The sequence below is a fragment of the Gymnoscopelus braueri genome, assembly GCF_963280865.1.
Source record: "Gymnoscopelus braueri genome assembly, chromosome: 8".
Classification (NCBI taxonomy): Eukaryota; Metazoa; Chordata; class Actinopteri; order Myctophiformes; family Myctophidae; genus Gymnoscopelus; species Gymnoscopelus braueri.
In genome coordinates, this window is record NC_137609.1 from 46,494,819 (window position 1) to 46,518,335 (window position 23,517).

General features: G+C 42.9%; 3 protein-coding genes across 7 annotated transcripts in view; all 3 read left to right on the forward strand.

Annotated features, from left to right (window-relative positions):
• pom121 (POM121 transmembrane nucleoporin) overlaps positions 1-23,517 on the forward strand; it is a 357,082-nt gene that overhangs the window by 291,671 nt on the left and 41,894 nt on the right. The window lies entirely within an intron of this gene.
• LOC308090879 (stress-70 protein, mitochondrial-like) lies at positions 1,561-3,570 on the forward strand (the record flags this gene model as incomplete). Its single annotated transcript, XM_080436151.1, has 1 exon — positions 1,561-3,570. One exon carries the CDS (start codon positions 1,561-1,563, stop codon positions 3,568-3,570), a length of 2,010 nt encoding a protein of 669 aa, XP_080292277.1.
• The window catches only part of cux1a (cut-like homeobox 1a), a 281,900-nt gene continuing 270,773 nt past the window's right edge, over positions 12,391-23,517 (forward strand). For 3 of the 5 annotated variants that reach the window (XM_080434636.1, XM_080434637.1, XM_080434640.1), the window contains exon 1: positions 12,391-12,492. In XM_080434636.1, coding sequence (XP_080290762.1) covers positions 12,430-12,492 — 63 coding nt within the window. In that variant the 5' untranslated portion in view covers positions 12,391-12,429. The remainder of the gene's footprint in view (positions 12,493-23,517) is intronic. The other 2 variants (XM_080434638.1, XM_080434639.1) reach the window with 1 other exon arrangement.

The following is a 23,517-nucleotide window of genomic DNA, read 5'->3' on the forward strand; positions in this document are numbered from 1 at the left end:
ATCTGGACAACTGGATGTCCATATATAAGCCTATATATGGACATATCGGTCGGAATCGGCGGTTCTGGACAACCGCCTATATCCGAACGACTCAACGCCGGGCACCACTCCCCCTCGAGTCCTCGCCAATGCGTGCACCGAGTTTGAAGTCGGTCATTCCCATATATGCGCATGCATAATGGTCAGATTGGTGGTTCTCATGCGTGGAATTTGAAATTGGTCGGTCAGACGAAATATGTGAACTACAGACAGACATACATACTCTATATACAAAGATTTTGTAACACTTTTTTTCACCCAGTGCGAATTGCCTATGTAATCCTGGGCGCTACACTCCCTCTGCCAGCCTAGGGAGAGCCTAGAGCCGAGCTCATGCCTCCTTCAATGCATGAGAGCTAGCAAGCCACTAGCTTCTTATCCACTTCTTATCACCCGACAGGGGGGAGGTTCCCTGGTTAGACGTAGCGCGTGGAAGGAACACAATATTCCAACCAGTTCCTTTCCCCTCCATCAGGCGCCCCGGCTGACCACGGGGAGGCAGTATAGAGACCAGGATTACTGCATTTTTTGTGAGGGTACCTACCCTAGGAGACACAGGGAGAACATGCAAACTCCACACAGAGAGGTCCTTTCACCAACCCCACCTAGGGTATGAGATTCCATGTATTTATTGTAAGATAGTGGAAATAGCCAGTCTACAAGTTCACAACAACGCATTGTGAACTTGTACACGCTTTTTTCACTACTAGAGGTTCGGGTCACTATGCATCCTTAAAGCTCTGATCGGGAGCTTACCATGTACTAGCCAGGGTATCTGGCCTAACAACCCAGATACTTCGGAGACTACAGAGCCCTTCCCACTGATTCTCTTTCACCCTCTGGCATTACGTCACCACTTGGGTTGAACATCTCAGTTTAAGTTCTGCCTGGACGCCATTGCAGCGGGTCTTGGCTCAGGTTTAGATAACCAGTCGTTGGTATTTGTTATGGTCCTTTACGTGGCCCTCACATCTATGTCGCACCGCCGATCCGACTGAACTTGACACGATCTCCATGTGTTGACTTTGGTCAGACTTCACACCATATATGGAGATCTCTGTATCTGTCAGTCCTTGTCCCTTTAATTTCCATATACATGTAGATCCCTGATGTCATCAGTATGTGCCCATATATGGGCATGCTGATATGCCCATATATGGAGATCTCTGTATCTGTCAGACCTAGTCCCTTTTATGCCCATATATGGAGATCTCCGAATCTGTCAGTCCATGTCCCTTTTGTGCCCATATATGGAGCTGACAGATTTGTTTGCGCCTCATGCCATGACGACACATTGTGACAACACACTCCATATTTGGGTGTAGCTGCATTGGGAACTCCTTCTATGGTTATGGCTGAGTCATGGTGACATCATGACATGAGCGTGATGTCAGAGGTCCGCTCCGTAATTCCATAATTAGGCTGTCAATATGACATCATGCCTGATGACTCATATATCTGGCAGATATATGGTAAGTATTCCACTGAACTGCTCACCCATTGCTCTGACATACTGACACCATGCTGAACATTGTAAGAAACATCCACAAGACTCTGCCTTCACAGGGCTTCCAACTGGATGCACTTAGAGCCCTTTCCAGGAAGGGCTATGCGTCTAAGGCCCCCAAAGGCACGGTCATTGGTATTGACCTGGGAACCACCAACTCCTGTGTGGCCGTCATGGAGGGGAAACAGGCCAAGGTGTTGGAGAATGCAGAAGGAGCTAGGACCACCCCCTCCGTCGTCGCCTTCACATCAGACGGGGAGTGTCTGGTGGGCGTGGCCGCTAAGCGGCAGTCTGTAACAAACCCCAATAACACCCTGTACGCGACCAAGAGGCTTATAGGGCAGCGCTTTGATGACCCAAACGTCCAGAAAGACTTGAAGAACGTTCCCTACAAGATTGTGCGTGCGTCCAACGGCGATGCCTGGGTGGAGGCTCAAGGGAAACTCTACTCACCAAGCCAGGTCGGAGCCTTCATCCTGAGGAAGATGAAGGAGACAGCAGAGAGCTACCTGGGTCACGGTGTGAAGGATGCAGTGGTCACCGTGCCAGCCTACTTCAATGACTCCCAGAGACAGGCGACTAAAGATGCCGGTGAGATCTCTGGTCTCAATGTCCTCCGTGTCATCAATGAGCCAACAGCTGCGGCTCTGGCCTACGGACTGGACAAGAATCAGGGTAAGACTATTGCAATCTATGACCTGGGAGGAGGCACGTTTGATATATCAATTCTGGAAATGCAGACGGGTGTGTTTGAGGTGAAATCGACCAATGGAGACACCTTCCTGGGAGGAGAGGACTTTGACCAGCAGCTCTTACAACACATTGTCAAGGAATTCAAGAGAGAGTGTGGTGTGGATCTGACGAAAGACAGCATGGCCCTACAGAGAGTCCGGGAGGCCGCCGAGAAGGCAAAGTGTGAGCTGTCCTCTTCGCTGCAGACCGATATCAACCTGCCCTACCTGACCATGGACGCTTCTGGCCCCAAACATCTCAGCATGAAGCTGACCCGCTCCCAGTTTGAGGGGATCGTGGCCGACTTGATCCGCCGCACCGTGGCTCCGTGCCAGAAAGCCATGCAGGACGCCAAGGTGTCAAAGGAAGACATCCAAGAGGTGCTGCTGGTCGGAGGCATGAGCCGTATGCCCAAGGTCCAGCAGACGGTTCAGGACCTGTTTGGCCGCGCTCCCAGCAAGTCGGTTAACCCAGACGAGGCCGTCGCTTCGGGAGCAGCCATCCAGGGCGGCGTCCTGGCTGGCAATGTCACAGACGTGCTGCTACTTGATTTGACGCCGCTGTCGCTGGGAATCGAGACCCTGGGTGGAGTCTTCACTAGACTTATCAGCAGGAACACCAGCATTCCCACCAGGTACAGCCAAGTGTTCTCCACGGCAGCGGACGGACAGAGTCAGGTGGAAATCAAGGTGTGCCAGGGAGAGAGAGATATGGTGGTCGACAACAAGGTGCTGGGTCAGTTCACCCTGGTGGGGATACCCCCCGCCCCCCGCGGCGTGCCTCAGATTACGGTCACCTTGGACATTGATGCCAATGGTATCGTTCACGTCTCGGCCAAGGACAAGGGTACTGGCCGCAAACAGCAGATCATCATCCAGGCTTCCGGAGGTCTCAGTAAAGACGACATCGAGAACATGATCAGAAATGCCGAGCAGTACTCCGAGGAGGACAGGAAGAAGAAGGACCGCATAGAGGCCGTCAACATGGCCGAGGGCATCACCCACGACACAGAGTCCAAGATGGAGGAGTTCAAGGATAAGATTCCAGCAGACGAGTGCGCCAAGCTGAAGGAGGCGATCTCCAACGTTAGGGATCTCCTGACCAACAAGGACGTGGAAGATATTAAGAATATTAAGCAGGCTGCCACCGACCTCCAGCAGGCATCACTTAAAGTGTTTGAGCTGGCATACAAGAAGATGGCGTCAGAGCGGGAAAACAGTGATTCATCTTCCGATGGAAATAAAAACAGTGGTTCATCTTCGGAAGGAAAGAAAAATGAGGGCCGACAGTAGAACCGACCTCTGACCTTTGCACTTGGTTGTCATGGGGACAACAGTGGGACTGGTAGGCTTGGTGTTGGGGTGATTGACAAACTGTTCTTAGTCATTCTCATAATATTATCTCTACCAAGAAGAAGTCAAAGTGGGAGGTTATGTTTTCGTCGCTGTGTGTCTGTCTGTCTGTCTGTCTGTCTGTCTGTCTGGGGCTAATCTCGCAAACCGGACCAATCAGTGCCAAGATGTATCGTACACACTGCCATCAAACATGACCTGGACGTCAAAAAATTGTTTCAGAATGTATGACCCAGGTGTGTTGTGCGCTTGTAGATCGGCTATTTTCAGGCTATTTTCATCACACAACACCATCATACAACGGCGTATAAATTCAGCATTAGATTCCTGATACATAGACAATATTCAACTATCTAATTAAATATCAAAAAATAATTAATACAACCGTTTTCATGAGCGAGTTACGAATGCTTAAAACGATCTCAAACAAAACTGCTAAAATGGGGGGGTCGAGACAGTGTGGTGGTAATGGGCCCCCTTAAGAGATATGGCTATTTTATGACCATTTAGAATACTTTATATTATATAAATAAAATATGTGCATTTTGGCAATGCTTTAGCCAATACCCATATAAGAGTACTAAATTGAAACATTAGATATATTTGTTATAGCACACAAAATAACATTGTGTAAAGGGGTCCTGTTGCCTCTTGTGGTCAAAAAGCCCACCCTGGGAATATTGCGTCGTTGACTCAAATTAAGTTTAATTCCACATTCAGGTGTACAAATAATTTCATTTGTATATTCATTATAAATTATTATCACATACTGTTAAAGGTAGGGTAAGTGATTTACTTTGGTTAAAATAAGTGTTAAATAGCTCAATATACTGATAGTACTCATTGCTATAGAGTGTTTGTTCAGTAAAAGGAGTCTCCTACAGTATGTCTGTCCAGCTCTTTACTAAAACAGAAAATGCATTTTCAGTGCTCTCTCCTGATTGGCTTAGATGTTGCCACCTACCTGTGTACTAAAGAGCTGGAGAGACTCCTGTGACCGAACAAACGCTCTGTAGCAATGATTACTATCAGAATATAGTACTTTAACCTTTTATCAAAACAAAACAAAAATTACCAAAGAATATATCACTTAATCTACCTTTAAGTATGTAAATAGATTGTTAGTGTGTCCTACCAATATTTATATACAGTATGTACTCAGTTTTGACTATAACTAACTATTTAAAACAAAATAGAACTAAAGGGGTGAAGTGCCCATAGAAGCCATTTGCCCCAACGGGACAGTGCGGAAAGTTGAGTCTGAGGAGTAGGAGGGCCATGTGCCACGTCCTCCCGGTGGGGTCTCCGCACTGGCAGCTGGGAGGGAATTAATTGTCATAATGACTAAATTGTGTTTTGGATTATATTGGATTGTGGATTATTTATTGTAAACCCTAGCGGAGAACTGTGTTTACAACTTTTTCAGGATTACAAAAAAAAATAACACCCTGTGTGAAGTGGGCGGTGTCTTGCTAGCTAATCACAATACTGAATGGAGTCAACCAATCATGTACAAAAAATAAATACATTTATTGAAACACTCTTTATGATAAAAAACAAAATTATGGTTCTTTTTAAGTTATGGTTTCTTATATAGGGCTATGCACATGTGTCATGTGACACTGGCCAATCACAGTCCTGAATAGACTGTGATTGGCCAATCACGGTGCAGGGTTAGGCGGGGTACATTTTTGGCCAATCACAGCGCAGGATTTGTTGTACAAATATCCAAACCTCACTTATAGGGGCGGTTTCACCGCCCAAAAATATCAATTTACCTCAATATTGTTTTGTTGGAATAACTACACAGTCAAGAACTGTGTTAAATTATTGTAGCATTTGGTGGCATTTGGTGATTTTGGGAGAAATACAGCCAAGGGGACTTTTATCCAACTAGCGGTTCGGACCGCAACTCTAGATTTCGGGCCGCTTTGCGGCCCTCACGCCTACGTCGCACCGCCAATCTGACTGATATGCCCATACTATATGGAGATCTCTGTATTTGTCAGTCCTCTATCTAGTAATAGACCTCAAACAGTTAAAGTAGGTACAGTACATCATTCTCATCAATCAGGGTTGTGTCCTCAGCCCCTTCCTCTACACAAATGACTGTATTAGCCCTTTACCCACCAACATCACATACTTTAAATACTCTGATGACTGCCATTCACGGGCTGCTTCATGACAATAACTCCATTACGGACTTCCAGAACACCATTTCTCATTTTACACAGTGGTGCACTGACAACTATCTAGAGTTGAACAAAAGAACTGGTCATTGAAACAACCCACACTGGACTTAACCCACTCCTCATTCATGGTAAAACAGTGGAACAGGTTGACAGTTTCACATATCTTGGACTCACTTTGGACAATAGACTTAAGTTTGATCAACACATTATGAATGTTTTCAGCAAAGCCTTCATGTTATCCCTCATCTTCTCTTATTACTGTACAAAAGCATTATTCAACCTGTTCCGTTTTATTGTTCTGCATGTTTCTTCACTATACTGTCCATGCCTAACAGAAACACACTTTTCAGTATTACCCCGTATTGCTTCCAAGATCATCGGACTTCCCACACCCACACTGTCTGATATGAACATTAAGGCCATCACACGCTTAGCACTTTCAATAACAAATGACACTGATCATCCCTGTATCGCTACTTCGACCTCATGCCATCTGGGCGAAGATACAGAACCTTGAAGTGGGAAAGGGTTGGTTTTAGCAAGAGTTTTGTTATATTAAACAAACTGCCCCGTCGATACGATGGTTTTCTGTGTACAGTGGGGACCTCATGTATTGTCTGCTGTTGTTTTTTAACAGACTTGTGAAGACAAATGTCCCCTTGGGGACAATAAACATTTATTATTATTCTATGGAGATCTCTGTATCTGTCAGTCCTTGTCCCTTTTATGCCCATAAATGGAGATCTCTATTTGTCAGTCCTTGTCTCTTTTATGCCCATATATGGGTATACCCCCTTTTGTGCCCATATATGGAGCAACAGAAGGCCAGACAAGTAGATAACTAACTTGTCTGGCCTTCTGTTGCTCTCTTGTTTTGATCTCCTTCCCACTTGCCCCCCACCCTCTTCTTCTCCCCCCCCCCCTCTTCTTTCTATGGAAACTAACGTTGCGATGGGAACGATGTACAAAAAAGAATTTCACCCACTTTTTTACCTTGTAAACCTGTGATGTGACAATAAAACTGATTCTGATTCTGATTCTGATTCTGACTGATTTGTTTGCTGATGCCATGACGACACATTGAGGTTAGACAACACACTCCATATTTGGGCGTAGCTCCTTATATCAAATCAAACTTTATTTGTTTAGCACATATATGGTTATGGCTGAGTCATGGTGACATGAGCGTGACGTCAGAGGTTCGCCCGTGACATGAGCGTGGTGTCAGAGGTCCATCCGCCCTCCCTTAAGCCAATTTGAATATAGGAAGGGGGCCTTTTACCCCACTATGTGACAGTAGACACAGTCACAGTGGTAGGTACAGTATTATACTTTTTTTTGCCAGACCCAAGGGGTCGGGCTTACATGAGGCTTTGTATCTGTTTCGTCCATACATGGGCAGGGGTCATTTGTCCTCCGGCCCCAGCCAAAAAAAAGTTTGTGACGTCCCCTTTCGTCACGAACTATTCATGACATCATGAACTTCAGTTATAAAGTGGTTTGTAGGTGTGTTACATACTAGGACTTCATTTTGGGTCTGGCAGAACCAGGTCTCCTGGTCTTGTTTTAAAACAAAACAAATGAATCCCCCTTTTATTTAAATACAGTCCTTTAACAGGGTTTTATCAGTTTACTCACACTACACCACTAGATGGCGATGTAGGCCTACTCTCAGCAGAGGACTCCTAGGAGACTTTTTTAATGCTACTTGTCCATGAAAATCTACACATTGTTATAGTGATGATTGTGATCTTTTCAAGGATCACAGTCAGGCACGTTGTCTGCACTAAGGGCTAATGTACGCTTTGTTGTACGACCCCGTTGCTCAGCAGAAATACAGTATATGTTCAGCTGAAAAACAGGTCATGATAAATGATGTGCAAGTCTCAGACCCCTTGAACTTTTAGGCGTACTATTATATGTTGATATTCCATGATCAGGAGTTTATTCTCTATAGGCTTGCACGTTCATGTCCTAACTGAGATTCGAAGTTCGAACCCTCACCAAACTTATAGAGTTGATAAGACGCTCAGCTGAATGGGCGTAAAGTTTAAATGTCAGGGAAATGTACAAGCAAGCTGCATTCTGTTAGCACGCACCCTGCATGCACATCATGCATGCACGCATGCTGCTGCATCCTCACCTCCCCGTCTCCCGTTCGTTGATTGTGTGTCTTTCTAAAAAAGGCTACCTTAATTAAAATTGCATCCAGCGTGCAGACTTCTTAAATCAAGCGGAAACCCTCCAGAGGGGCCCCTTATTTGATTAAATAAGATGACACGGAGAAGTGGGGAGTTCTGGTTAGATCTATGTGTGTGGGAGAGACAGAAAGAGACGGCCCTAATTGGGCTCCCCAGAGGACCCGGAATGAATGGAGGAGTGGGGGGGTGGGGGGGAAGCGGGGGGGTGTTGGAGAGAGCGAGATTGGAACAGAGGGAAGGGGGGGAGTTAAGAGAGGAAATGGAGAGATGTTTTTTTTTTTTTTTCTCGAAGGGTGCAGTGGTGTGTTGGTGGGTTTAGCAAAACAAATTGCCAGTGGGACGCTGTGCGCTGGAGTGAACGGTCCCTGTAGGGCCCCTTACTGACGAGAGGAGAGAACCAGAGGGGTCTGTGGGGACCCCATCTCCTCCTCCTGCTCCTCACTACCAACACCAACACACCCCATCTCTCTCTCTCTCTCTGTGGTGCAACAGCACACGACTACCACATGCTACACTGATCCGTCAGCCTATATGAGAAACAGAAAATTCATGGCGCTTTTTTAAACTTTACTATAGGCCTCTTAAGACACTCGGTTAGGCCTGATTAAAGCCTGACTTATACTTCGATGTATGTGTTGCGTGCCAAAATGACACAGAAAATACAGATTAAACATTATCCGGACAGACCTTTGAAGGGCCTTGTATCTTTTATGCTAGATCTCTTGTATTGTGCTACTACATATATAGGCTCTGTATGGGAGTAACCATGAAGTCCTTGTACAGCCCGACTGACAAGACAGACCTAGTCACCTACCTATATTTGGAAATGTAACAAACAAAGATTCTCTGGGCTGACATGGACACTCAACGATAGCATGGTTTATTCTATTTCGTAACCCTTTAAACTTCATTCCTTTTAACTTTGAAAAAGTTCACCTACAACAAGGATGCTATAGGTTGAAAGGGGTTAATCAGTTGTAATAATATCCACTGAGCTGCTCTGTGTACTGATGGCATGCAATTTGTGACTCAATATAATGCAATAACTACGTTAGGGCTGCTGTCCGTGTCCTCATGTGGAGGCAGCAGCCATATAGCTGAAACATGACATGTTGCAGGTCAACTTGTTTGAGTGAATTGGAAATTGAATTGAATGGAATGGAATTGAATTGAATGAGAAACAGTTTAATTTCACAATTATTTCACCGGCTAAAAGTTAGTCCAGTGAGCTAATGTGTAAAAGAATGACTTTGCAGATCATAGGTTTGACTTTCTCTAGACTGTTATCTCCCCACTTACAGTACAGTATTAGACGGTTGTAGAACTCAATCTAATCTAACAACACAAATCTTATCTTGTGTGGGGTCCCTGGCACAACATATTTTTCAAACAGGGGCCCGCTGCCATATATGTATCAATTCGGGGGTCCTTGGCATGAAAATGTATAGAGAACCACTGTTCTAGGGTGGCCCAGCGCGCTGCACTGCAGGCTCAGCCATCTCTTTTCCAAGCTGCATGTTCTTGGAGCTGACCTCAACCTCCCATACTGTAGGACCTCAGTAATGGCTTCTTCAGATGTTTCACCTGATGGCGTTTTCATTCTCTTTCCTTCGTCAAATGATTTACTGGACCGTGCCTGCCTGGCTGTCTGAGGGAAGGATTATAAACCCCATCGGTTTACAGGCATCCCATTTCCCTTTTGTGAGCTGCGCTCGTGGGGGATGTTAAAACGCAGTTACATGCATTAAGTGAGTGTGGAAAAGGAGGCAGGCCTATTGCTTTTCCTGTGTTACCGTGTTGGCTGAATGGGATTTCAATATGGCTGTCAGATGGTTCTTGTTACCCCCGTGTGACATTGATTCCCAACAATCTCGCCTGCTTAGAACAGGAAACACATTTTTAACAGAGATCACAGGAAATGAAAAAAATGTACACCGTTTCAGATGGCTGCTGGTTCACCGCAAATTTGACATTTACCAAATTATCGCTGAAACTCAGCGGCATATATAGGCTTGGCTGCAGTGTAGGCCTGTCTGACGCTCTTACACTGAAACAGTTGTATTACAGTGTAGCCTATAGGGTAATGTATTTAACCTTACATTCAAATAGCCTATTACAATTATACTTGAAAGCTGTGAACACCATAGTCTCTTTACACCCTCTACACCAGACAGTTATCAAAACAAATGATTTAATAATTGGTCATTAGCACATAAAACACATGTTAATCAGACTGAACCTGCAGGAGAGCTTACTTTAACAGGATTTAACTGGTCTAGGATGTATGTATCTTTATCTGTATGCTTCTGTTTAGCTATATATCTGTGTGTGGAAAACAAATCTCCCTCTATACAATAAAGTCTAAATATAATCGAACACAATCTGGATCTGGTCAAAGAATTGAGGACAGATATAGGCCTATCCTATGCTTGTTCTAATGGGTTTGCATGTATTATCACTAAATCAATATAAATATGAATGATCCTCAAATAAGTGTTGTATACATTCATAACATATGGTGCCCCCTCTCTCTGTCTCTCTCCCTGTGTCTCTCCCTCTCTCTCTCTCTCTCTCTCTCTCTCTCTCTCTCTCTCTCTCTCTCTCTCTCTCTCTCTCTCTCTCTCTCTCTCTCGCTATATATATATATATATATATATATATAAATAAATATACACACACACACACACACACACACACACACACACACACACACACACACACACACACACACACACACACACACACATGCTCATTCAATGCTGTCTGCAAGGTTGCATACAGGTCATTCTGGAGTCATACCAAGAGAGGCGCTGTTCCCCAAGCTCAAGTTCAAGTTCAACACAACTGCCCAAGTAGGCCAGTGCTGTTCTAGACTAGAGCAACAAGCCATTATGTGTTTACACATAACAGAGAGTGAAGTCTATTTAATTTAATATGCAGGCTACTATCCAATGAGTATATCTGATACAGTATTCCTACTATTAAGTATAGGTTGGGAGAATTTGAAGCATTTGATAGACAGAAATATACTGTAGCCAGTGGTAGAAAAATAACTCACATTTTTTACTTAAGGAAAAGTAGCAATATTGCAATGTAGAAATACTCTGTTACAAGTAAAAGTCTATTCTTCAAATGGCCGAAATGTATAGGGCTGAAGAGGGTAATGTATGTATTGTAATAATAATCAAAAAATCTACAAAGTAGGCTAACTAGTAACTAAAGTTTTCAAATAATTGATGTGCAAATACAATATTTGCCTTTGAGATGTAGTGTAGAGTAGAAATTTGGAGTTAAAAAAAAATCCTCAAAATTGTACTTACAGTAGCCTACTTGAGTAAATGTAGCCTATTTAGTTAGCCTACTTTACACCGCTGGATAGATAGAAATATACTGTAGCAGTAGGCAAGCTCCATACAGTAATAAGATCCGTTAGGATACAAACTATTACATTGACAACCCTCAATATTAGATCAAAACTCTGAATTAAAAAAAAACGAAAACGAGTGTAAAAGGCAAAATAAAAAACATTTGAGTTTGTCAAACGCAGAGTAGAGTGTATATAGGCTATACTTGGCAAGTGCACTTCAACCAGTCCAAACATTCAAATAAGAAAGCAATCGCAATATGTTATGCAAATAATTATGTAAGTCTATAACATAGTTAGTTAGGGCCTACTTTCTCACTATATGAGTTAAGGTGGCAATTAATGTAGTCAACTCGAGAGCAAAAGCAATTCATTTTTTTGTTGTTGCGATAAACCGAAAATGAAATACGATCTGACTATTAGATTAACCACTTAAACCCTAGCATCGGTATTGTGGCGAAAGCTTTCGCTGAAAATAGCAGATCGACAAGCTCACAGCTTTGCAAGATATTGAGCCCTGATGGACTCTGGTCAAAGAAAAAGAAAAGGGGGGAAAAGACAAATCAATAAAAATTAAAAAAATCGGCATTAAAAAAAAAACACCACATCCAGTTACTGTATCGTATGATAAAGTTTCTCCTAAAAGTGGGAACTCCATCCCGTGTTTTTGGCCGCTATGGAGCACCGACAGCCCCCCCTCTCCTCTCCTCCTCCTCCTCTCTATATTCAATATGACAGGTTTCCCGTTCGTTCGATAGATCCATTCCACACAACACAGCCGTGTGTTCAATAAGCCGCGGCGTAGAGACTTCAAATGGCTCCAGCTCCGTGTTTTACGTGGCGCTCCCCCCTCCTTCGTTCTACTCTAACATCCAGCCCCTCTCTCTCTCTCTTTCTCTCTCTCTCCCTCTCTCTCTCTCTCTCTCTCTCTCTCTCTCTCTCTCTCTCTCTCTCTCTCTCTACTCTCTCTCTCTCTCTACTCTCTCTCTCTCTCTCTCTCTATCAGCTCTCTCTCTCACTCCGCGGCTCAATATGTCTCAAGATGGCGGCCAATGCGGGATCGATGGTTCAATATTGGAGTCGCTTTGATTTACAGCAGCTCCAGGTCAGCTTCCCTTTTCCTTCCTTCCAGTGTGTGCGGTGTGCCGGGGAGCCTCGGCTACGGGGGGCTCTGGAAGCCCCTCTTTTGCTTGTGCTGCCGGGGCTGTTAGTTGTGTTCTATAGACAGACAGTCCCCGCGTTGTGTGTGTGTGTGTGTGTGTGTGTGTGTGTGTGTGTGTGTGTGTGTGTGTGGGGAAGCCGCTCTCCATTGATTGGGAAAAAAAAAAAAAAAAAAGCGCCGCTGACTCTCCCTCCGGTTGATCGGAAATTGATCCTCTCTCTCTTTGTTCAATTTCCCATCGATCGGGACATGATGGAGGGGAGGAGGGAGGGGGGGGGGGACGCGGTCTCCATGGAGATATGCAGAGGGGGGGGGGTTCGGTGTCAAAGCACTGGGTTTTAAAAAAGGTCTCTTGGACTGAGAAAGAATGAGAAAGTTGCAAGTGTTTTTAGCAGAATATGAAGTGAGAATGTTGGACTGTCTGTGTTTCAGCAGACAGACAGACAGACAGACAGACAGTGCGTGTGTTTACAATGCTGTGTCCAATGAGAAAAGTGCCTGATGCGCTCCTTTTCCTCTGTGCTGCGCTCCCTGCGAGGTGGCGCTGTTGTGCGGTGCTGCTGCACGGCACTTATGGACTTTTATTATTGGCTGACTTATTTATAATAGACGATCCTTAAAATATAGTATAAAGAATTAATGTCGGGAAATATTTAACCACTTTAAACCCCATTTGGGTAACCGGAGTCCCTCAGGGCTCAATGCTGGTGTATTTTCTGTTTTCTGTTATTGTGGGGAAGGCTTTCGCTGAAAATAGCAGATCGACAATCCTTAAAATATAGATTCTTTTTTTTTTTATGTAGGGGAAATGTTTGCCTCGGAATTTGTCTGGTGAAAGGTGCTCTTCTTCCAGACTGTTTTGTAGCCTATAGGTCAAATAATGAGGGATTCGTTGTTGTTTTTTTTGTTCCCAGCAGGTTGGACGCTCAACGTGTGTTATAAGTTATTATTTGGGGAACTGCAGCTATAAATTGGTTATATTTAATCTGATCCTTATTCCTGCAAGAATTGAGGAGATTTTACTTTTGGGGATCAGATAGTTTTTTTTTTTAAATAACCTATTCAATTAGCTTACTGCCCCTGTTGACCCCATTGGCCTGGCTTTATTCTTTTCATACCGAAAATAATAATAGCTTATTATATAACCCATAACAGCTTATTATAGCTGTTATATAGCTTATTGTGTTCTCAGGCAAGTTCCGTAGCAGTAAGTTACCGTAGCAGTAAGTTACCGCACTTAACCGTAAGGTTGCTGTTCAAAACAAATGAAATGAAATGAAACGTTAGATAGGCCTACTGTAGATACAAAGTTACAGTTCAACTATTGATATTGGAATAGTCAGTGTTTGTATCACTGTAAATGCGACTATGCGCCCCTCTCTCTCTCTCTCTCTCTCTCTCTCTCTCTCTCTCTCTCATAAGTTCATAAATGTGCTGGTGTAACAGTATTGTGAATAGTGAGTTGATGATGGATGTGAAGCTCTGGCATGTGGGTTGTGATTGTGTAGGCCTGTTGTCAGCCACTGACTTGAGAAAGAGCATCATGCCAGCATGTTCTTCTGTGGTCCCAAGTCTTTCAGTATGACCGGATGACTCATTTGCATTAATTTTTTTTTAATATAATGCAATTCTTTCCAATCTGACATGGTAGAGTATGTTAATACAATGTAACGTATACAATTGGGGTGGTTTGTATTCTCCCTGCTCGTCTATTTAGGTCGTGTCAAAGGTCATGTCTCACCATAGACACAGGATCTGACACAAATTTTGACCTGATGGTCAAGATTCAATGTATCATTCATTTATCCCCTGAGCAAGCAGGCAGGCGCTATTGGCTCGATGGTAAAACATGTCAGCAGCACTTGTGCAGGGAACCGGGTTCAAATCCGGGGTAGAAGAGGAAAGTTACATAGTGCAGCTTTAATATAATGATAGTTACAGACCCGTAACGGTCTATTTGGACCCCTGGTGGTCCCCAAGCCTGACGTTGAGAAACAGTGATATAACCACTTAAAGGGATAGTTCACCCAAAAAATGGTAGGCAGCGGTTCCGGTATAGGAGACACAAAGAGTCTCCTTTTTTGTCTCCTATACCGAAACCCGAAAGTGCCGGTCATCAAATTATTGGCTTAGGAATGCGACAAAAACCAAAAAATATCCATGAATTCAAGTCTCCATGGGGTGACTAATCGATAGAAAAAAAAGTCATTTTGGGGGGTGAACTATCCCTTTAAACCCCATATGGTTGACCGGAATCCCTCAGGGCTCTCTGCTAGTGTTTTCGGTTTTCTGCTATTGTGGGGAAAGCTTTCGCCGAAGATAGCCGATCGACAAGCTCACAACGCGTCGCAGCGCGACGCGTTGTGAGCTTGTCAATCTGCTATATTTTCAGCGAAAGCTTTCCCCATAATACGGAATGGATGCTGGGGTTTGAAGTGCATAATGCACTGAGGAACAGGGACTACAGTAGATGAAACTCTTGGACAGAGGTTTTATTGTTGCTCCGGAGTCAATTCTATGGCTTGTTCTCCGCACAAGCCATTAAAACGGACAACTTTTACAGTGGGCGTTCTGCTTAAATCTTTAGGTCTGCCCAATCTGGAACCTTTTTTATAAGTAAGTCATCACCACAGATGCAACAACACAGTAATGTTTTTTTTTAATGGCATCCCTCCTCCTCTATGGTCACTTTCTGATTTAAGTATGTAATTAGCCTTAAGTATTTTATAAATTAGCATTGAAATTATAAATAACATTTCTAAAACGACTCCAGCTTAAAACAGCACCATGTCACTCTTTTTAATAAATAAAATGTCGTTTTGACCAATCTGTATGGTAGAGCATGTCAGGAAACCGGGTTCAAATCCGGGGTAGAAGAGGAAAGTTATACATAGTGCAGCTTTAACCAGAGCTGTATTGTATGTACACTCAAACAATTTAACCAATTGTGTTTCAGCATTCCCTCACTGAGCAGGAAACAACCTAAAGAATAATGGTGGCTATAACCCTTTTCCTGGTTAAAGGCCCAATCCGTGATCCAGACAAATCACATGCTGACCAAAAAAAAAAACTGGAATAAAGACATATTTCCAGGGGCTGTAGGTTTGCAATGTTTGTAAACATTGGAGTAAAATAGACCTATATTTTGATTTAAGATTGTTAAGAAAGTTCCTGTGCTAATGCAACCCTTATTTATGGTAAAAAAAAAGCACTATTTTCTATGCTTTTATGCAATGAATTTATTTTGGGCCAATATTTGTTTATCTTTATTTAGATACTGTAGGACAGTTGTTCTCAACCTTTATTGAGGTCTGGACCACTAGCATATTGTGAACAATCCTCAACCACCACCCCACCCCACCTTCCTACAGTAACATATTTAGTAAGAAGGCATTCTATTTTATGTATTTGTATTTTTACTAAGATGAAGGATCTTGCTGGATTTACACTTAGTTGCTCCAGTGTCGCACACCGAAAATAGCCGATCTACAAGCCCACGACTTGAGCTTGTGGAACTGTTATTTGTGACAACTAAGTATGTCAAGCCCTTAACAATCATTATTTAATGTTCAAGCCTTTCTTGCCCCCACACTATTAGTAAAAAAGGAAAAAAGATTTGATGGAAATAGTGTTTAAACATATTTATTGACACATTGAAGACAACACATTACAATATATTCTGTTTTTAAACATTTAAAAACATTTTCCCATCATGGACCACCTGTAATTACACGTATTACTAACTCGGTAATGCTCTGGCTAGAATGGAACCAGTAACATTGCAGTTATCTGGTCATATTCTATCCCTCAACAACATAGTTTCATTGTTTAGTTTTTTTCAAACAGCATATTTCAATTCTAGTACAACCACCAAAAAGGCAGCCGTCGCATTACTCCCAGATGACCTGCTTTTCATCAGGAGTGGCTTATTCCATCTGTCTGCTGTGTTGGTTCACCTACTTATTATTCCTACTGAGGAATTCAAATATCAACAACATAAATATATTCCAGTAAAAAGACACCCATACCATAGATTACATCCTGCTCAGTGTTATGCCAAACCTTACCTTTATTATTATATTATGAATAGTATGCATCACAGTAAATGATAAATGATGTGCCTGGAAAGCTATAGCCAGCATAACAATACTTAGCTTAAACAAAATCTCATGGTATCCTTCGGCACACCAATTGAGAGGAATCCAAGTTAAGCACCAACGTCTCTTAGTAACCGAACAGGTGCCATTTATCATCTGGTTATCTAACATTAAAAGATCACTCACTGCACATTTAATAACAGTTCAGACCCCCCCCCCCCCCCCTCCCACTCACAAACGGAGTGGTTGTTGAGTTTAAACAGCCATACAGTACACACACAACTCCCTGCATAAAGTATGCATTGAAAGCAGGGGCCGTGTTCTGAGCCTTGCCATAACCACTGGAGCCTGACGGGTGTATGGATTGGATTCGGCCATTATTTAACTTTTTTGGACGTCATCGTCGGTATCAGGCAATTATGCAGTCGATGTGTCCTGATTTTGAACCACTGTGGACCTGGTGCCCCCTACTGTATATCAATCATTGTAGGAGGAAAACAAATAATGAAATGAAAAGCATTGCGACGCATTGTGAGCTTATAGATCGGCTATTTTTGAAACATTTTAAATAAGGCTTTTAAATAAGTGGTTAAAGCTGCGCTATGAAAATTTCCTCTCCTACTCCGGATTTGAACCCGGTTTTCCTGCGCAAGTGCTGACATTGTTTACCATTGAGCTAATAGAGCCTGCCTGCTTGCTCAGGGGATAAATTGACCTTCAGGTCAAAATTCATGTCAGATCATATGTCTAGGTGAGACATGACCTTTGACATGATTTAAATGTCTCAATAGAAGATATTGCATTAGCATTAATCTACCATACAGGTTGGACTAAATGACATTTTATTAATTTAAAAAAAGTTACTTAGTGCCGCTTTAAATGAAATAAAATGCCTTTTTATTTATTTGTGTATTTTGACCCAATATTCCTCAAAACATGGGTAAACGGTGGTCTATAGGACTCTCCACATTTGGGACTAGCATTGGACTCAGAAATACGGCATGGGTCGGGCTCTACTACACCATGGCACAACAAGCTCTCTCTCAGGTGATATTAGCCGTGGCAGCTGCACCAATACAGAACATTAGGAGGAGGAGGAGGAGGAGGAGGAGGAGGGCGATGAAGTCGGTCGGGTCTGTGTGACGTAGCCATGTCCAAGTTGGCCTCTTTCTGGAGGTGGACTGTGAGAGAGGTTACTGTGTGTGAGGATAGGGTGTTTTTGTTTTAGCCTCCTACGCCAGGTGCCTGAGGCGTGGCTGCCTGGTTCACATCTGCATACACACCTCCGACGTGCGTGTGTGTGTGTGTGTGTGTGTGTGTGTGTGTGTGTGTTGTGTACTTGTATTTCTATACTTATGAGAGCCAAATGTCCCCACAAAAAGCAAAAAAAAAATGGCATTGATAAAATTGCTGTGTAAATATTTTTGTCCTCACAGGTATAATGCAAACGTGTGCGTGCACGTGTGTGTGTGTGTGTGTGTGTGTCCGTGTGCGTGCGCGCGCGCGTGTGTGTGTGTGTGTGACTGGCAGGATTTGATCACGCGCCAGCTCCGGTCCGTGTGTGACTGTGGAAGCAGTAAGCCATTAGGTCAGTTTTTCTGACAGGTTAAAGCCAGGCCTTTCAGCCACCTGGAGAAAGACATTCATCATTTCCACCAATCATAACAGATCACATAACCACATGGGCATGCTGTAAGCTACGGCCAGCCTCGGCTTGTTTTCGTTATCGATTAACCACTTAAAACCCTACTTTATAGTTTAAACTAAGTCGTACAGTGAATTATTTTAGAACTCAGTTCGCAATGTGAGGCGTTGTGAGCTTGTAGATCGACTATTTTCAAAAGTGTTGCCTCTTGCTTAGGCAATATTTGACAATTTGGCCAATGCTTGATTTTTTATAGTATAGTTTGTTGGTTACTTTTGACGTAGTAATTGTCTTATTATTATTTTATTTTATTCTTTCATTTTAGAGGTATTAAAAGGGTCTTAAAAGTCGCTATAATGTCACTTTAGAAATGTGCAGATACCCTGTATGACACTCATATACTGTATGTTGGTTTTGTTTACTGTCGAGTGCGAAAACAGTGTTGCACATTTCCCAGTGTTGTGAACCACTGGTGTCGTAGACCACACAGAGATGGGATAGCCCCCAGTGTAGACAACACACACTGCCATTCACACACACAGTCTGCCCTATAACTCACCCCCCCCCCCCCCCCCCCCCGATCCCAAAGCCTGTCTCTGAAACATAATCACACGCCCAAACTACTCTGAAATCTGACATCTGTCCATATTTTCTGAAACGTTATCCCTATGTGGAAAAGCCCTGAGGGCAAGCAGGAGCTAATGTGTCACTACCTACCTCACATAACTTATGTAACGTCTGGAAATAACGCATTACCTCGCTATTGTAAGCGGGGGCAGGGCATTGTGTGATACTGAAATATACATGGGACGGGCTTGAAAAACAACTGCAAAAGACGGGAGTCGACAGACAGGATACTGTGGGCCAGGCGAAGACATAAAAATAAGCTCTTTTTGAGTTTAGGTGAAGCGTACATTTGTGTGCCTTGGTGGGGATTTAAATGAGTTTAACCAGTTAACCCATTTAGACCGGAAAATAGTCTCTGTCATTTTTAGATTTCTTTGGCTATTCAAAAATAGCAGATATACAAGCTCATAGCGCGGCACCAAGTGAGCTTGTAGATCTGCTATTTTTTTTAAATTTGTGCAAATCTTTTGAATATATTTTTAAAGCGATTTTTTTTTACTCAAATCTTTGCTTCTGGGGGATTCTACAAATGTCTTCTAAATCCTAACATATGTTGCGATACACACTGTATCAGTGGTCCACAAACTTTTTCTTGTCAAGGACCCCCAAAATTATATGTTGGCCGCGGACCCTCATCTGAAAATATTTTGTTCAAGGGACCCCCAGAAGCAAAGATTTGAGTTAAAAATGTATATAAATATTCAAAGATTTGCACACATTTTCACAACTTCTTTCTCCAAAAATAGCAGATCTACAAGCGCGCTATGAGCTTGTAGATCTGCTATTTTTGAATAGCCAAATACATCGAAAGTGACACAGATGCGTTCCTGGTCTTAAAGGGTTAAAGGGGGTGCTAGTTTTACATTTTGTTAAAATAAGCCCTAAACGGCTCTCTCTATCCTGATATTAATCATAGCGTGTTTGTTCAGTAACAGGGGTCTCCTCATCTCTCCAGCTCTTTAGAAAATACATTTTCAGGACAGGATACCAATGATATCCAATCAGGAGAGAGAGTTCGTACAGGATACAGGATAAACAAGTGAAATCAGACGTGATGAAACAAAAAAAAAGGATCAGAGAAATTTGGAATTGAAACATTCAAGTTGAATCTGATAAATGGTCTTTTTTTGGGGTTCTTTCTCCTATTTGGATAAAATTGGTATTGGTATCTCGACCTGAAAATGTCTTTTCTGTTTACTAAAGTGCTGGAGAGACAGGGATAGACCCCTGTTACTGAGCAAAAACACTACAGCGGTGATCGGAATAGAGATTATTTAAACTTTCTGTTTAAACATTCTGTTTTATGTACATAGTAGTACGCCGGTGTCATGTGGCAAACAGCGGATCTACAAGCTTGGATAGATCTGCTGTTCTCATGACGTGCCCACACACACACACAACTGGGACGCCAGGTTGAAAGTGGTCAATACGTTACTAAGTATACCGACGTCCCCCCTGTGTGGATCTGTCATCTCACCCTCTCATCTGTCCTGGGCCAGTTACACAGTTTAGAAACTTGTGTTGCCAAACATCCTGAAAAGGGTGAAATCAGACCATTGTCTGATGTGGTGACTTCAAATATTTCATCAACTCTTCCTCGACTGCCTGCCTGCCCACAGGATCTCGCATCTCTGGGGGTCAGACCATTGAAGTCGCGAAATGAAAGGCTTCCTTGTTAGGGGTATTTTGAAGGGGGGGGGGGAGTGGTGGGACATTTGCTAAATTTTGCCTTTTTACCGCGACAGGACAATGTAGAGCGAGCGAGACGGGATATAGAGTAGTGCGGGCAGAGACGGGGTGGGGGAAAGACACGCAACACCGCCCGGAATCGAACCAATCAGGGACGCTGTGATTATGCGGTGGGAAAACTGTTATCCGATGCACCCCCCACGCATTCTGCTAAATGTTTACAAAATGAAGCTCTGTGTTAATGTGTGCTTTACAGCGTGCTACATGTTACAGCCTATGTTTGAACGCTGACAAGCTTGGGCAGGCGGGATTGGCGGAATTTTTTTTTTTTTTTTTATACGTACGGAGATTTATATGTTTTGTTTTGTTTACCTATTTTGTTTTACCTACTAATCTATCTATCTCGTATATCTATCATATCTATCTATCTATCTCGTATATCTATCTATCTATCTATCGATCTCGTATATCTATCTATCTATATATCTATCTCGTATATCTATTTAAAGCTGTTTTGGTGAAGTCAAGTTGAATTCAGCTGCTGGTATTGTGTCTGTCTGGCGGTGGACGCTTGGCGGGCCTCCAGGCCGACATGTGTAGATTCCATTTGTCATGTTTTCCCTCAGACAAGGTCTTTGACTGTCGCACCGCCAGAAGAGTAATCATGATCAGGTGTTAACGTTGGAGCGCACAATGAATGCAAGAGGAGAAGAGTGTGACTGCAGATGCTTGTGACTGAGAGTTTTGTTAGTCTCCGACAACTTGTGTCAGCTGTGCTGTGTGTGTGTGTGTAGGCGCTATCGGGCTTACTTTGGTCACAGGGTTGTAGAATTCGGGGAATATCAAATGTGGATATTTTCCATGGGAGTTGATTTATAGGGAATTAACCCATTGAGACCGGGAAAGCGTCTGTGTGTGTGTCATTTTTTGATTTCTTTGGCTATTTTTAGAAAAAATCATGAACATTTTTGCAAATCTTTGAATATATATACATATATTTTTTAGCGAAGATTTGTAACTCAAATCTTTGCTTCTGGGGATTCCACAAATCTCTTCTAAATCCTAACAGTTTTTTTTGCAAAAGCGTGTGTTGCTATAATCAGTGGTTCTCAAACCTTTTTCATGTCAAGGACCCCCAAAATTATAAGTATTTGGCCGTGGACCCCCAACTCAAACGTTGTTCCAGGGACCCCCCAGAAGCAAAGATTTGAGTTAAAAATGTTCGCTATAAAAATATATATATATATTCAAACTTCAAAGATTTGCACGAATTTGCATGAATTTTCACAAATAGCGCTGCACTCGGTGCCGCACTATGAGCTTGCATATCTGCTGTTTTTTAATAGCCAAAGAAATCTAAAAATGACACACTAGATGCGTTCCCGGTCTTAATGGGTTAATTGGAAATAGGAGAAATATCAAGCATGCTTTTTGGTCATTATCACTTTTGACAATGCTTGTGTAGTCTTGTGGTAGAACTGAAAGTAGCCTTTTGTAGAAGTGAAAACCACTATAAGACGTTTATATTAACAGTGAGTAATACGGGCATTTTGTCATCCGTAAATCAGCCGTCCTCTCATTTAGTGGGAGCAGCATCTTGTGTATAGCGCGGCCTTTTCTTTTGGCTGGTTTGCATTAGTGGTAGACGGTTAAGTATGTTGCTTTACAAAGACTTACACATGTTCAACAGAAGTGGGCTAAAACGTCTGCTACTTTCTGCACTGTGACGCAGCTTTCTTGAGTGCTTCATCTCTTAAGTCAACTTCTCTGTCCATTACTATAGGCTACATAGTTTTATTTAACTGCTTAAACCGCTCTATACTTGGTGAATCGGACCTGAATCGCAACTGTACTTTCTCACTCTACACCGATCGACAAGCTCACAACGTGTTAAGTTGCCACGCGTTGTGGGCTTGTAGATCTGCTGTTTGACAAATGCTACCACGTTAGCATTTGAAAATCTTCCCAAAAAACTATTCCTCAAACCTTACAAAATGTTCCTAACTTTTCCAAAAGTTTCAAAATAGCAAAAACAGCAGACCTAACAGGCTCACAACGCATTGCGTCTCGACAGATTTCGAGGCTTGTAGATCGGGTATTTCAGCATCGTTTTGTCTGATACTGGCGTGCGACAGAGAATAAAACAGGGCTTAAGTGGTTAATGAGCCCTTGGCAGGCGAGGCAGGCCCTCTGCATGACTTCCTGCACGGATTCCTTGGTGGTTGGAAGCGGTCCAACTAAATTGTACTTACAGTACAGTACTCGAGTAAATGTACTTTCCGTCACTCACTGGAAGGCGCTGTGTGTGTAGTGGCGGAAACACTCCACATACTATACCACAATGTTGAAATATTACAAATAAAAGTCCTGTATACCATTCCTTTTATGAGGAAAAGGACGGGGCATAGCCTACAGAATAGATAAAGTATAAAATAATATATAATATAATATAAATAAAGTTATGAATATGGAGATAAGAGGTTTCTACGCGAGAGCAAGGATATTTGCCTCCGGGTTGAAGAAGTAGAAGTATATACAGTATCGAAAGATAAGTAAAATACAAGTACCTCAAAATGATACTTACAGTAAGTAGAGTACTTGAGTAAACGTACTCCACCTCTGGAATCTGTCCAAACTGCGGGAGGGAGAGAGAGAGAGAGAGAGAGAGAGAGAGAGAGAGAGAGAGAGAGAGAGAGAGAGAGAGAGAGAGCTGTGTGTGGTCCCAAGGTTTGCATGTCAACATATGGAGATTAAAAGAAAGGAAGCGGTATCACCTACACCTTACCCCCCCCCCCCCCAACCCCCATAACCTGTGCTGGCCTGCTGTTGACTGGCGGCACGTCTCTCTGGGATGTTTACGATGTGTCAGACAGCGGCTTGGCTTCGGCACCCATTGCTGTGTTTTCTTTC